The sequence below is a fragment of the Amblyomma mixtum genome, chromosome 8, assembly GCF_055824585.1.
Source record: "Amblyomma mixtum isolate Tamu chromosome 8, ASM5582458v1, whole genome shotgun sequence".
Classification (NCBI taxonomy): Eukaryota; Metazoa; Arthropoda; class Arachnida; order Ixodida; family Ixodidae; genus Amblyomma; species Amblyomma mixtum.
Window position 1 is genome coordinate 88,179,460 of NC_143019.1, and position 15,175 is coordinate 88,194,634.

General features: G+C 43.7%; 1 protein-coding gene across 14 annotated transcripts in view; it reads left to right on the forward strand.

The window, feature by feature from the left end:
* The window catches only part of hppy (MAP4K3-like protein hppy), a 180,378-nt gene that overhangs the window by 128,459 nt on the left and 36,744 nt on the right, over positions 1 to 15,175 (forward strand). For 4 of the 14 annotated variants that reach the window (XM_089558648.1, XM_089558654.1, XM_089558657.1 and 1 more), the window contains 5 exons: positions 1,210 to 1,293; positions 6,894 to 6,927; positions 9,717 to 9,879; positions 11,011 to 11,216; positions 13,417 to 13,546. In XM_089558648.1, coding sequence (XP_089414774.1) covers positions 1,210 to 1,293; positions 6,894 to 6,927; positions 9,717 to 9,879; positions 11,011 to 11,216; positions 13,417 to 13,546 — 617 coding nt within the window. The remainder of the gene's footprint in view (positions 1 to 1,209; positions 1,294 to 6,893; positions 6,928 to 9,716; positions 9,880 to 11,010; positions 11,217 to 13,416; positions 13,547 to 15,175) is intronic. The other 10 variants (XM_089558651.1, XM_089558656.1, XM_089558659.1 and 7 more) reach the window with 4 other exon arrangements.

Here is a 15,175-nt window from a genome sequence, read left to right on the forward strand (position 1 = left end):
TTCTACACATGCATTTTTGTTGAGCTTCTCATGTGTACGTAGGTCTCTAGAAAACTCCAAACTTGCGTTTCGCAAACGCATGTTCCCAGCTACCGTTTAAATGTTATTTTAATGCTTTGTAATTTTTGCCAAGGTGCCACAAATTTTCGTGTCCAATTTTCGTGTCGTGCTTGTCTTGTAGCAAAATGTGTTACAGCATGCTTGCAAGGTTTCTGTCGAAAGTATGCCAGCTGCTTTGCACTTGGTGAGCAGTTTTGACGGGACATGTGCAGCGGGGCGGCCGTTGAGTCTGAGGGGGTCAGAATATCTGTACCACAAGAACCCTCGGGCTTGCTTCTAAAATTTTCGAGAGAGCAGAACTTGCACACGAGTCTTGTAACGTGTTCTGGCAGTGCCATCGGTCCCTGACGAAGAGGCCCAAGTGCTCTTGGTGACGTCTGTGTACACTTGTGTATAGCCTGTGACGTGTGTCCCTGCTTGTTGCTGTTTGTTATTTACGTTTTGGTGATCTCTTGTGTTTGTGTTTTACTGTTCTGTTCTCTAGGTTTAATGGTTCCATTTTTTGGGGGGGTGAGGGCGAAACATTTGTCCATGTGCAAGGTTTTAATGCATTACCGTTAGAACCCCAGTGGTGGTAAAATCTGTGTATCCATGCGTCTGAAGCCTCAGTTGGCAGGTGACAAAGTTGAGAGGGAAATCGCGTTCTCAACTGTCAGGGGAGAGGTGGGAGAGAAGACGAAGATAGGGTGGAAAGTGGCAGGGAGGGGCGAGTGGAGGGGTGTACAGCGTGTCACGGTGATTGGCAGACTGGATGACTCTACCTGCTCGCATGTTCTGAACCAATGGCAGCGGGTGCTCTGTCCCGGGCAAAGACTAATGCTAATGTGTACTCTGCTACATCAGTCGCATTAATTGTCTATATATATATGTATATATATACGCAAAAAATATATGAAGACGTTGTAGCTTAGAACAAACGTCTACAAACGTCTAGAAACGTCTTCATATATTTTATGCGTATATTTCTAACCGAGCCCGAGCAGATTTTCTCAATATATATATATATATATAAATCTGTCACTGTTGGTTGTTCTATCGGGCTGTTTTTGCGACTTCTTGCACTGGTGTTGTCGTTGGTTGCGTTGCGTGTGTGGGTGTGTGTGTGTGTTTTTTTTCACAGCGTGTGCACACGTGCTGTTGTGCGAGCAGGTGCTCACACAGTGCGCCCGCCGGCCTTTCGTGCAGGGGTCACACTGAGAGGTTGTCTGACCGGGACCTCAAGTACTCGCAACAGTAAGCCTCCTCCTCACATGCAAGCGACGGGGGTGTGGTCTGGACTGGTCTTGTTGCTTGCACTAACAGCACTAACCTTGTCGGATCAGTCCACCCCTGTCCACCATTTTTTTTTCCTCTCTCTCTTTTTTGGTTTGCGTTCTGTCTCGCCAGTTCCGGTGCCAGATACCAGTGTTTGCAGCTGTCACCTAATACTGTAGTTAACTGCTGTGTTCGATGTTGTATAATTATGTTAAGAGAGTTAATTGAAGGGGGGTATGAGTGTAAGCTAGCAAGTACTTGCCCTACTCACTCCTTACTGTGCCATTATGGTCTTATACTGTGTTAATTAAAGGCATACTCCTGGCTTGTCAGATATCAAACCTAGTGTGTTCTTAGCAAATCCAAAAAATTGCTGTTAATAGTATTTTTGCCTGAAGTTGATCAAGTTCAGTAGGCTTTGCATTCTGTAGTAGATGACTCATGAATGATGTGGGCTTTACAATAAATGAAACAACCGAATTCAGGCTTATGCCTCTGTGGTCAGCGCAAAAGTCTCCATAGGTCACACGGTATACATTTCACTTAATGTTCATGTTATGTACATAACTCCATTATATATCTTGCATAATGGGAAATTACATGCATTTTTGAATAAATTTAAATGATGGCAGTAGAGGCGAGACTGGAAAGGCCACACATGCGAAACGAAGAATGTTAAATGGAAAGCAATACAATAGGTTTTTATAACAAAGGACCATGCATAGTGCAACGACATTGTAAAAGCAAACCACTTTTCAGTTCACCATTTTCAATTTCAGTTCAGCACTCTGGGCTTTTTCAAAATCAAGTGAACGGGCAAGCACTTTTAGGGGCTTCTCAAATTCTCCACCTGTGTGGAAACTGGACCTCTTAACTACGCTCCCATTAGTGACAGCTGTGAAATCTGGTTCCTACAATTGAAGTCATAAAGCAGAACTGTGTTTCCGGTACTCTGGCACTTTGTTTGTGCAGCTTTTGCCTTGAATGTCATGCCAAAGCAATTGATGCTGTGCTGCATTTCTTTTTTTTCGCAAGCGGCGCGTTTTGCAGCTTCCTAGCTTTGTGCTTTAAAGCAGTGGCTTTGGCTGCTTGCTTTTACTGTTATCCAAGTCTGATTTGCTGCCAAGCTTCAAGGTGTATTGGTTCATGTCCCGAGCGCCATAACCACTGAGCCACTGTGATGGTCTTGCTGCCACGGTGGCTCAGTGGTTGTGGCGCTCGGCTGCTGACCCGAAAGACGCAGGTTCGACCCCGGTTGCGACAGTCAAATTTCGATGAAGGTGAAATTCCAGAGGCCCCCGTGTACTGTGCGATGTCAGTGCACATTAAAGAACCCCAGGTGGTCGAAATTTGCGGAGGCTTTCACTATACGGCGTCCCCATAGCCTGAGTCGCTTTGGGACGTTAAACCCTCTTAAACCATAAACCTTTGGTCTGAAGTCAGTAGGGTTTTTTTTCGCTTTCTATACCTCAAGTGGGGAAAAAAAAACAATTATTATGCGCCTCTCATTTGCTCTTTACATGTAATTGTATACTATCTAAACCAGACATTAATAGTTTGCACAGTCTGAATTGCACATCAGTAGTCGTTCTCCCTGCAACATAGCAAATTCATTTGTCAGTTGTCGCAGTACAGACCTTTGCAGTGAAGCAAATTGAAATATACGACTAAAAACCCTCTTGCCGCCTTATTCGAACTTGGTTATGATACATTGATTGATTTCAGTATTATTAGGAATAACTTGAATCTGCAGTAAGTCAGGTGGCAAGAGAGAAAATTTTTTTTTTTTTTAAAGTGCGTTTAGTCTCGAAGCCTGGATTTGTTGTTTTCACAGTTGATATGACTAGGGTCTTCACTGAGCTTGAAATGCATGGTCTGCACTATTTTGCTGGGAGATGGCTACCAACTTTGGGAGGCACTCATTCTCTGGCATTGTTTGGCATTGTGTGAATAGTTTGATTCTCATCACGGGACTTGTGCACAATTGAGCGTTCTTATGCTAGCATGTTAGTAGCACTGAATGAATAGTGTTCATTAGTAACATGCATGTTCGATGCAGACATGCAAGTTTTCCTGTGTATTTTTAATGTCAGCTTAGTGCATGTGGGTTGGCAACTAACCGTTGCACTAACCTCCTGGTTTGGTCATGTACTGTGCCTGTCATGTTCTTGGCTTGGGACTGCCAGCCTAGTGTAGAAATGCAATTTTAGATTGTACATTCAGTGTCTTAGTTATGGAAAAGTTTTATTTTGGTGTGCACGCAATCACAATGGTTTTCCTTCATTTTTGGTTCAAAGATATTAGTTTTCTTTCGTTGCAGTGTGCACTTTCACCTTGGTTTTGTTGACATATATCTGAGCCTTTCGCATGCTTGCAGGGTGAAATGGTGGGTTATAGATGCACAGCACTAAATGGATATTTAATAACTAATCCAGGAATAAAGGAGTTCAGAGAGCAATGCGAAGCAGTGCAGTATCTGCAGCATGGCAGCTGTGGTTTTTTCTTTTTTTTATATTGTTCTAAAGCTGTTAACGAGGGCCTTTTTTTCCCAGCATGATGAGGCTGCTAGCCTTAGATACAAGAATGCTTTGAGGTAAACATACACCTTACGATGTATTTTAACTAGCAGGTAAAAATTTTTCCTCAATTTTCCACGACCTTGCTGTCTTCAAGTACAAAGCTGTGGGTGGTTTGCTATTTTCAAGTTTCGGGGAGTAAGATTGGGCTTACGTAGGACCTACAGAACTTTGAATTCCACTGCAGATAGGATTGAAATAATTTTGCTCAGGTTACCATTTCTCATTCCCATTCTCAGTGCTCTGACTGCATTACATTCCTTTTTTTTTGTTTTATTGCATTACTAGTGTGAAATTTTCCAGTCATTAACAACATCACCATGTTGACTGCATGCAGAAGGCTCTAAACTGCTGTGAGCAACTTGTGCGATTTGCTTGGATGCTGGAGGATATAGAGATGGGCTGGGCATGGCTTCTCGCTGTAGTTGCTTTTGGTTGTGTGTGCAGTTACGGGTTGTTAGTGTGCATGTTTAATTTAGCACTGAAAAATGCCTTTGGTGTGTACTGTTGTTCTAACATAAATCGTTTAGCTATGCAAAGAAATGGTCTAGCCCCAATTGGATAGGCTTGGTCGTTTGCTTGTTGTTATCAACAATGCCTGGAATTTTTCCGGTCACTGATTTAGTTGCTTCCAGTAGAACTGTGGTACAATTTTATAGTGAGTTCTCTGACAATCATTTTAACTTGTTAGAATGACGTCCTTGATTTAGGTATATTTTCAAGTCACCTGTTATTAAAGTCTCTGTGTTCGAGCGACTTCTGGGCAACGAATTTCTTGTAAGAAATAGTGATGATTGAAAACCTAATGAATATAGGTGACAGTAACAGTGCAATTTGCTGTGAGGATATGTATTCCGGGGATCATTTGCCAGTGTGAGCTGTAGCTCTGTTTTGACTGCTACTCTAGTTTGCCCAAAGCAGAAATTTGTGTTAAGCAAACCTTTCTGTAGCAAAGGAGATTTTCATTCAGTAAAGTTCGTCATGATTCTTCAGCATAAGTTAGAAGCGGAGCTGTACGCGATTCTTGCAGAAAAATATAGAACTGGCTCCTTGGCAGTTAAAACCCTTTATGCAACCTTCATATTATGCAGAATTCAGTGGCCGGTCTCCCGCAGCTTTGGTAGTTTCAACATCTCTCGCAAACTGCAGTCCTGTCAAAGGATTTAAGAGAAAATGTACGTTTTACTATAGCGTATGTAAGACGTACCTGTTAAGAAATGGAATCCACACCAAAACTGCCTGGTTTACTTGTAATCTGCGTTTAGCATGCCTGTTGTGTTCTTATTTTGGTACTAGCATGTAGAGCATGTTTTGTATTTTAGTTTTTCTTGTTTTGTCACTGTATAGTTTCCTTTTGCTCAAGAGTACGCTGTAGTTCATGTTTGTAGCTTTTTATACGCACCCAGAGCACTGTCTGAAAATAACAGAATCTCTTATTACATTTGGTATCAGCGATATCTGACATTCAGACGCCAGCTGTGTGGCAACTGAATTCTGACAAGATTAAGATTCCTTGTGGGCAGTGGGCAGTTCTCCTGAATATTTAGTTTAATAATTTTCATATTAAATTTATTTGGCGAGCTTCTAGTTGACCTCTCTATTCCATCGTCACCCCTCCCCACACCTACAGCGAACAGTCTCGTTAGGGTCCTTTCGTGCTCGATTGTCAATCCTCCATTTCGAAGCAAAGACATTTGAGTGAAGCCGATTGTCACCGACAAACCCACCTGCGATGTGATGCCTATTTACTGTGCCTAACGATTCTTGTTTTACCAGCTCGTTGTACAGCTCAGACTGTTTGTTTGAGAATAAAGTGCGCAGAAAACGACGAAGATAGAAGATGAGAAAAGATGCAAACAAGCACTTGACTCTTGTCTTTTCTCGTCTGTCGTTTTCTGCGCACTTTGTTGTCAGGAATGGATTACCAACTAGCCCATACCTGAACCATACTAAACTGTTTCTATGAATCACTTGTGTTGGGCCAACAATCCTGCTTGTTATGCGGCATTGTTTGCGCTTCCCTAAGCTACATGATTGTACCACTTCTTTCGCTGTTTCTGAAATCTGTTCTGCCTTCACATTTGTCTTGCTCTCTTGCTGCTGCTGCTGACGCTGCTTGTTTGATTAGCTGCGGTGATTAGTTTCTGGCTTTTTCCTCTCTGCTTTTGGAACTCTTCTCTCACTGGTTGCACTCTAACGCTGCCTCTGACAACTTTTGGGCTGTACGCATTCGAGCTTGTGCACTGTGTGCTTTGAAATGGACACCTGTATGCCTTTGCAAGCCTTTGCGGTCGCGGTGCTTTTTAAATTGCTGCTTGCCGTCTCACTTTATCACTGCCACTCTTCACTGCATTTCTGCTGTTGGGCAATTCTGGCCTTGGCTTGGCTTGACTGTCGTCTTCTGTTACAAATAGCGAAACAGTTGTGGTTGAGTGCTTTTTTGCTTGTGTGTGTGTTTTTCATGGTTTACTCACAACTATTCAGTGCATCACTTCTTTCTTTCGTGTGCCTACCTCAAGTGCCTGACACCTTATTGTTAACTAGTACACTTATTGCACCTGTAACTAACATCATTACATTAGTGTGTTCTGTTCTGGATAGTTCTTTGCTTTTGACCTCTCTTCTTCTTGTTCCCTCAAGTATAGTGTTTGCATTTACGCTAGAAATTTAGGATGATGATTTAATCCTAGAATGGTTAAGCAGTGTATGATCATATCTGTCCCACTCACACTTCCCTTAGTGGTTTCTAACATTTCTGGATGTGTTTTTTTTTTTTTTAGTGCAGACTCTTAGCTGTGTGCTTGGCAGGTATTTAAGGCACTCTTAACCACTCGATATAGAGTGAAAGCTCTCATATGTGCACAGACTTGTTTTGCTTGCGTAGGCATTTTGTCCTGTTAGCACAGCTTGATGCTGACACTAGCACCTTGCATGGTAACGCAGCTCCACAGAGCTTAACGGAGCACTTCTTTAAGTACCTTTCAAATTCTCTCCCACTTCCAGGGCCACACTTCCAATGGACAAGGCAGACAGCGCGGTAAGTCGTCTTGCTTTTAGCCTTGTGTCGATGCCGACGTGACATTCTAAAAGTGTACTTTCCCTCGCACCACAAGTGCCTCACTGGTGTGCCCCTCATATGTGCACAATTTAGTGGTACATGAAACCATTGCTCACATATAACTTTTTAATGCATGTGGCAAGTGCCACTACTTGGTTGGACCAGTTCAATGCTGAAAGAAAGATTAGTCTCATTATCTAGATATGCTGTTAGAGTCCAAATGCATCTTCAGCTACGAAGAAAGCACCACAGAAAGCAGTTCTTTTTATTTTTCTCATCGATGCGATATCGCAGACTCTTTAGTCTTGTCCAAGCAGGGAAGGCGCAGAAATCAGAGGACAGTATTCACATCATTAACCACTGCAATAACAAAGGTTAGATGACGGTAAAAGGTCGGTATATACATCGTAAATTGTAAAGAAGAAGATGGGTAGCCACACCACCATCGCAAGGTGCGAGACCGTTGCCTTGACTGCCGGAGCCCAGGCTGCCATTTCGCTTTAGAGTATATTTAACGAAATACAACCATAGAGCCTTGTTTGGCGTCTACTCTGCTTGGGTTATATCTGATAGCAATGCACTATTCGCTTATGCTGACATGATTCTTCGATGGCATGTTTACCGCAAGAGTTTGTGACATATTTACCGACATGTGTCATTTTAAGTTTCAATTTTTGTGCCATTTCGCTTATACCACATTCTAGGTGGCAGCCGCAATTTTGAATCCAGCTCAGAAACTTCCAGTTGGGTTCTGTGGAGCGTGGCTGTATGAAGTATTGTCAGCCACAGTTGGGTTCGGCCATGTAGGAGCCCGTGATGCGTGTCAAGCCCAGTACCCATTGATTCGGCAGGCGTTGCTAGGCATTTTCTGACAACAGTCCAACTGGCCTCACATTCAAAGCAAAGACACATCCAGTGTGAAAAAAGGACAGTCTGAACACGAGCCCAGTTGTAGCTCAGGCTCCTGTTCGTCCTGTTTTTCTTCTTTTTTTTTCTGGCTTTGTGTACTGTCTTTTGGTACATGGTCTTACATGAAAGTTTGCCCATATAGCCAGATAGCAGTTCATGCTGAGATCTCAGTCCGAAGGCTTATGCCATGACATTGCATGTGTGTCAGTTATCTGATGTTTTGCGGCGTTTGCAGTCCTACATAGGACTAGTGCTGATTGTTTGTATGACAATGCGTAACGCACCACTATTCACTTAACAGCTGTGTGTGCGTGCACGTGCATGTGTGCACATTGGGCTCATTATTGTTTGTTTATTTTTTAAAATTGTGAACATCTTATTATAACTGGCAACCAGTGAGCCCTAACTGATATTCCAAGCATGCACTTGGCTGTTTTAGTCGGGGCATTCTTGGCATGTGAGAAGCCCATTCAAGAAAATTGCTGCAATGTTCATTGCAGTTTTGCAGCCTTTGACCTGTTGACCGTATCGTAGTCTTAACTTACTCTTTGAGGAAAAATGCATTGTGAAAGGAGCTGACTAGGTGGTTGGCAGTAAAGCTTCATGCAAATCTGACACTGCAAGGATACTTTTGTAGATGACTTTAAAAATGTTTCCTTGTATCTCTGGACAGTTTTAAGTGACAGCGAAGTTTTCTTTCTTTTTTAAGTATTGCTTTAGTGGCACTTTTTGCATGGTAGCCATCCTCCTGATTAGGAAACGGGGACAATGCTGGCTGCTGAGGTGTCGCCCGCCTTGTTTGGGACAGGAGGTAAAGAAACAGGTGACAAAGGTCACGTGACTGCGGCGTCGGGCACGTGCGGTGAGAATCAAGCGTGCCAGCCGGTGGCGGTCGTACAGAGCTATGCGCTGTCATGGCAAAAAAAATAATAGATTATCTAGCATTGTGTATAGTATACGTAAGCATTGAATTGCTTAGGGCTGTCTTGTGTCGTGCAAACAAGCGTAGCTGGGCTAATCTGACTCTGTTGATGTGCTCTTTTTACTTCTGCATTCTTACCGTTGCTCAAATGTCAGATGTATTTCGTCACGTTAAGTTTTTTGCTCTGTACAGGGCCAGTTTAGGTCGACTATTTGGAATGTCCATTTACTCGACTGTGTGGTCCTCAGATTGGAATGATTTCGAATTTTTCTGTCAAGTTTGCTCCGTGTTTATTGAGTTCATCCTTTGGAACTCTAGCATCTCATGGTTAGCCCTGTGACTTTGCGACAGACTTAGGCACATAAAAGAAACTTGTCGATGACAAGGAGCTCGGCATTACCTTCATCAACTGACGACATAACTCTCTACTGGTGTCAGTCGTTGGTCAAACAACTAATAGGGAATGAGCTTAGGCTGCTGTGAAGTCAGCAGTGCCTATGCAGATTTGAACTGGCGCTCTTTCACACACAGTACTTTACAAAATACAGTTTGTTTTAATAGTTTATTCAAGCTGGGAGAAGATGACTATGCAGAAATGCATACTTTTAAGGGTGCATAGTGGGTGATATAATGCAACATTTTTCTTGACAGCAGACTTGTGGATTGCTGACCTCTTGAGAAAGGAAATGAGTAGCATATTTGAATTCCTAGATACAGCAAAGGCCGCTTTGATGTATTTTAAACATGAAAAATGATGGATAATAGAAAGAAAGTAAAAAAAAAGATATTGGAAAGAATGTTTCGAGCTGTCTCTTCAAAATTATGTGGACTATCAGCATTACACAAGAGCTATCTATGGCAGTAAAGCCTGGTGCGTCACTGTGTCGTTGAATGTGGGGTTGTGCATCTGGTTCTTTCTTGCTGTGGCGTCCTGCAGGAGCCATGGCCGTCGGGTCCACCGCATGAGAACGGACACGGGGTCCACAGCAAGGGAGACAGCGACACAAGGGACGGCACCCTGGAGGCTACTCCCATCGCGGGTAGGCTGCCCGCCACGAGCTATGCCATGCTGGAGACGGACATACTGGGAGATAGCCCAGGTACGGGACTGGCGATGTGGAAAGGGCCTGCACATTTTCATGAGAGCACTTTGGGTCATGATGTCTTGAGAAAAACCTATGCGGCTGAATGTGGCAGTACCTAACCGGATTAGAGAAATCCGAAATAGACGAGATGTACAGGTTCAGGAGCATAGAATGCTTGAAGGCCATTTACGGACTAATAATTTATGCAAGGCTGTGCATGCTGGCTATCGTGCTGTGCACAAAATAGGAACCACAGATGAAGTTAGTCAGCCATCAAATCTTTGGTTCCATGAGAAGGAGGCTGAGGTCTTTATCTGAGTTGTTGGGAGCCTCGAAACCCTTGCTGAGCCAAGGATGTCTGCGGAGGTAACCCAACCTTGAAAAGTTTCTGCTATCAGACATTTCTAAAATGCTTGTCTTTCATCTACTAGGTAAAGAAAATTAGCAAAGCAGACATTTGGGCTAGTTGGTGTGAATTCATGGTGGAAAAAAACAGCGCAAACTAAGACAGAAAACACAGAAAAGAGGGGAGACACTACAAGCGCTGACTCGCAACTAAGGTTTATTAGAAAGAACAGAACAGAATATATACACTATATGGCTGTTTTTTTCCACAACGTAAAGAAAATTACTTTTAGGCCCTTTACACCACCGTTTTCATCCACTTTGTTTGCAGACTCTGCTCAAACCAATTTTTCCATACCTTGAGCTTGGCGCATGTCAGCCTTAGTCGCTTATGCGCCATTAAGCCCAACACAACACAGATCTCTGTTTCACTCTCCTGGTTATTGAAATTGGTGTGTCGTTTTCTTTGTTAGGTGGAGCATTCATACTGCGAACCCATTGTCTTGCTAACCCAATGTGAGAGGACTGTTTTTCGTGATGATTTTGTTGAGGTCACTGGCAGTCGCCAAATTCACTAGAGTTGTGCTGGGCGGGGGATACTGGGTCACTGGCATCACTTTGGACCACTTTGGACCACACTGGAATTTCTTGACCAGCGGTATCGCTGGATTGCACTAGAGCAAGTTCTGTTTGCTCCGTGGCTGCACTGGTGCGAGGATCAGAATGGGAAAAGTTGGAAAGGGAGCAGGAATTCTTAGTTCTCTTCCTCACCCCTCCCTTGGTGGTGTGGTGTGGGTGCAGTGGAGGACGCGCGGGAGGGCAGCCTGACGCCAACGGGGGGCACCCTGGAGCGGAGGCACCCCCCCAGCAGTGCGGGCGGCGAAGAGGAGGAGCCCCTGTCCGATCCGGAGACCCCCGCTTCGCAGGACGCGGCAGTGACGCGACCCGAGGCTCCGCCACGCAAGAAGGAGAAGCGGCGTTCCCACCTAGTGCCCAATGTGCCCCTGGTGAGAATGTTGACCATTATGCTGTCCGCTGCTATATCAAGCACCTCATTTTTAATGCAGTAGCATCAGGGTTGTCCTTGCACCAAAACCCCGCCGATGTCTGGTGCCACAGTCAATCAATCAATCAATCAATCAATCAATCAATCAATCAGTCAGTCTTATCTCCTTAAGGGGGCACACTGGTCTTGAAAAGAAAATTTTATTAATTTAGTCGTAGTTATGAAATTTTCAGGGCACGTGTATTTTTGTGTGCTGATTCTAGATATGTCATTTAATTTCGTGCAAAACAATTCCTTGAGCACTTATGCACTTTTTATGCAAGTATTTTGCGGAGAGTTTTGAAGAAAATTTGCTGCGTGAAACTCGCTGAAATGTATGCCATTGGGTTCTCTTGACACCAAGGAATACAATAAGGGTAAAATTATCATCCTGGCTCTCATAGAACTTGAGTTATAGGGTACTGAAGCTGCCACTTCAGAAACAGGAATACACACTTTCCTTCTCATTTCTGAAGCGACAACTCCAAAACTATAGAATTCTATGATAGGCAGGAAGACAATTTCACCCTTATTGTATTCCTTGGTGTCCAGAGAACCCAATGGCATACATTTCAGCGAGTTTCCCGCAGCAAATTTTCTTCAAAACTCTTTGCAAAATACTAGCGTAAAAGGTGCATAAGTGCTCAGGGAATTATTTTACATGAAATTAAATGACATATTTAGAATCAGCACACAAAAATACATATTCCCTGAAGATTTCGTAACTGTGACTTCATTAATATTTATTTTTTTTTTCAAGACCAGTGTCCCCCCTTAAAGACCCCTTTTCAGGGGCATTACATAGGGGTGGGTACAGTGTTCGGTGAGGCAGAAAGTAATCATGCGTTATGATGATGACATATAGCTGTAGACTCTGTACGCAAAGTTCGCGGCACAGGTTATTGTTGCAATGTCAGCGGGAAGGCCATTCCAGTCCGCGGTGGTGCAAGGAAAAAAATGACGCTACGAAGGTGACGATGCGTGCGTGTGGATAGCTGATCAGGAGTTGATGGAGAGTGCGGTGAGATATGCTTGCCGGAGGGACCATGTAAGGTGCAGTTTGTAGATGGCTGTAAAATAACTTGCGAAATAATGAAAGACTGGCTGTGCGGCGGCGCAGCTCGAGTGGCTGTACGCCAAAATTCGTTGATTGGTCGAGAGAGGTCACGTGGCCTTGTGATGTCATCACAACCTGCCGGCAGGTTGTGAGCAACCTAATTTCTAGACAGTGACTTAGATAGAGAATCGCAGTCAAAGATCATAACAGAATGTGATATATGCAAATGTCGGCACTGTTGCAGCATAGCGCATACCCGTTTCTCCAGCTAGCAGTCCGAATGTAGCAGTTGGTGGACCGACAAGTGCGTAGAAGCTGACGCACACACAGAAGCTGCTACAGATGCTGCGACAAATGCTAAGCCTAATGATATCACATTCCGCTCCTAACACATTCACTGCATCGTGGGTCATTGATGGGTCACGTCGTGTATCCCAGCTGTGTGACTCAAAAACTGAGTGGTACTATGAAGCCATGGGACAGCTCAGGTTTTTCAAAGCCTGCGAAAAACAGCCATGTCAGGTTGCTGTTTCTGTCTATCGTTGGCTCCAATCAGTCGATTTCTCTTGATGCTCACTGGTTGGGGACGCCACACCAAAGAAAATCTAATGGTGGGTCACAGTGCACAGGGATTAGGGCTCCAAAAATCACTGCCGCGGTGAACGTGTTAATGGTGACTCCAGCGTCTGCATAGTTTTATTCCCAGTGGATGCACGCGCGTGGAACATCAAGCTGTGGAAAAGGCCTCTCGGTAAGATAAAAATAAAAGCAAACATGCCGAGATGGAGAGAAAATGAGACAGCGTATTTTGAAAGGACAGATTTAAAAGGCACTGTTGTCAATCGGACTTTTTCCTGCGCATTTCTTGACTGTCCCCACCCATTCGTGGAGAGAGTGAGTCGTTTGTCGCATCAGTGGAAGCACAACACAGCTTATTTGGGCAGCCTGCTTGCATGACGGTGTTCTCTTGAACGCACCACTTGAAGGAAATGAAAGGAGAACTGACCACCTTTGCACTCACTTCTAGGAGAGGGAAATGACGGTGATAGCTTGTTCAGCTTATTGCCTGCAGCTGTGTTGCATGTCTCTTTGATGGACTTCCCAGCAGAAGCCCGTGAGCAATGGCCTCCCCCCGACGCCCAAGGTGCACATGGGTGCCTGCTTCTCCAAGGTGTTCAACGGGTGCCCCCTCAAGATCCTCTGCAGCACCAGCTGGATACACCCGGAGACCAGGGGTGAGCGGGGCACTTGGTTTGGATGTAAGGTTTCGTTCACTCAAAATGCCAAGGGCACCGAATTAAAAGGACTTGCAGTGAGAGCAAATTGAGTTTGGCCTGTATTAAGGGGGGACATGGGTCTTAAAGCATTTTTTTTTATTTACAGACCAAATACAATGAAATTTTACAGACTTATTCAGTTTTTTCTACTGATTTCAAATATGCAATTTGTTTATTTCTAGGCCAATTAGTTCCCGAGATATTAATATACATCATGCCATTGTCTGCTTGAACAATAGAAAAAAAAATGGGCCACCAGAAATTTAATTTCATTATGTGGGTAGATACTACACTGTGTGAGGAATGCAACACTGGAAGCAGTTTTCAGTTTTTTGTCCGTGTGGACAAATGGTATTAATAGTTAGTTTTCAAGTGAGTTAACCAGACATAGAGTGCCAGAAAACACGACACACATGAAACTAACTATTAAGCCCCTTTGTCCACACGGACAAAAAACTGAAAACTGCTTCCAGTGTTGCATTCGTCACACATTGTATTATCTACCCACATATTAAAATTAAATTTCTGGTGGCCCATTTTTTTCCTATTGTTTGAGCAGACAATGGCATGTTATATATTAATATCTCAGGAACTAATTATAATATCTCAGGAACTAAAATCCTCCTTAGCATGTCAGGTTCATAATGGAAGTGATTAAGCATTGATTACATGCGTCGCTCTCACAAGCGTTTCCATCATCATTCAGTGATTGCCTGTCACCATATATTCTGAGCTTGGCAGACTGTAACGTGGGGCATAAACATGTTAATCTTAAATATGCAGTGCTATGGTTCTTGTACCAGCTTACAGTTAAACCTGGATGTAACAAACCTCCAATAGCGAATCCTTGATATAACAAAATTTCTCATTTCTCGAACAGAGCGGCTGCTACTGCAGTTGCACTATCAGCGCAATCTCGAGAGGTGTATCCGTGTTTATGACTTCGAGTAACGGGGTTCTCTGCAAACATTTTCTGGCCGGGTTCGCCTGCATTATTTTTTCTGCACTATTGTTCTGTTTTGCATTGTGCTTTAGTCTTCTCACAAAAACTGCATATAACAAAATCCTGGATGTAACGAAAAATCCTGGACTTTTCAATTTCATTACAGTATCCAGGTTTAACTGTAATCAGTTTTTTTTTTTTGGCATTAAAGGGGCAGTGAGGAGAGCTTTATTGATATTCTTTTTAAAAGAAAATCCGAGAGTTCGACATTTCATGGCTTTGTTGCCACTTGGCCGGCAGCGAAAGATGCATTTATTCCTAAGAAATTGGGATTCGAATTTGGAAAAGTTTTTCCCACCGCTCTGATTCAAACTTGGGACTCTCTTATGACGACACAGGACTTAGTGACGTGAAACATGACGTGCGCATGATGTAACGCAGACTCCATGATTTCTGGCGGCCAGCAGTGCGGCCTAGCTCGAAAAGAAAGCTACTGCCGGCCGCACGTTGAAGGCATCTATGCTATTGCGGTCGTTGCTACCGTCGCTTCGTTTACGTTTGCCCCGGCGTTTTGCCACTGTTACGATGGATCCCGTTCTCGAAGCCGTCAACGAAGTTCTCACAAATAGACACCTTTAGCATAC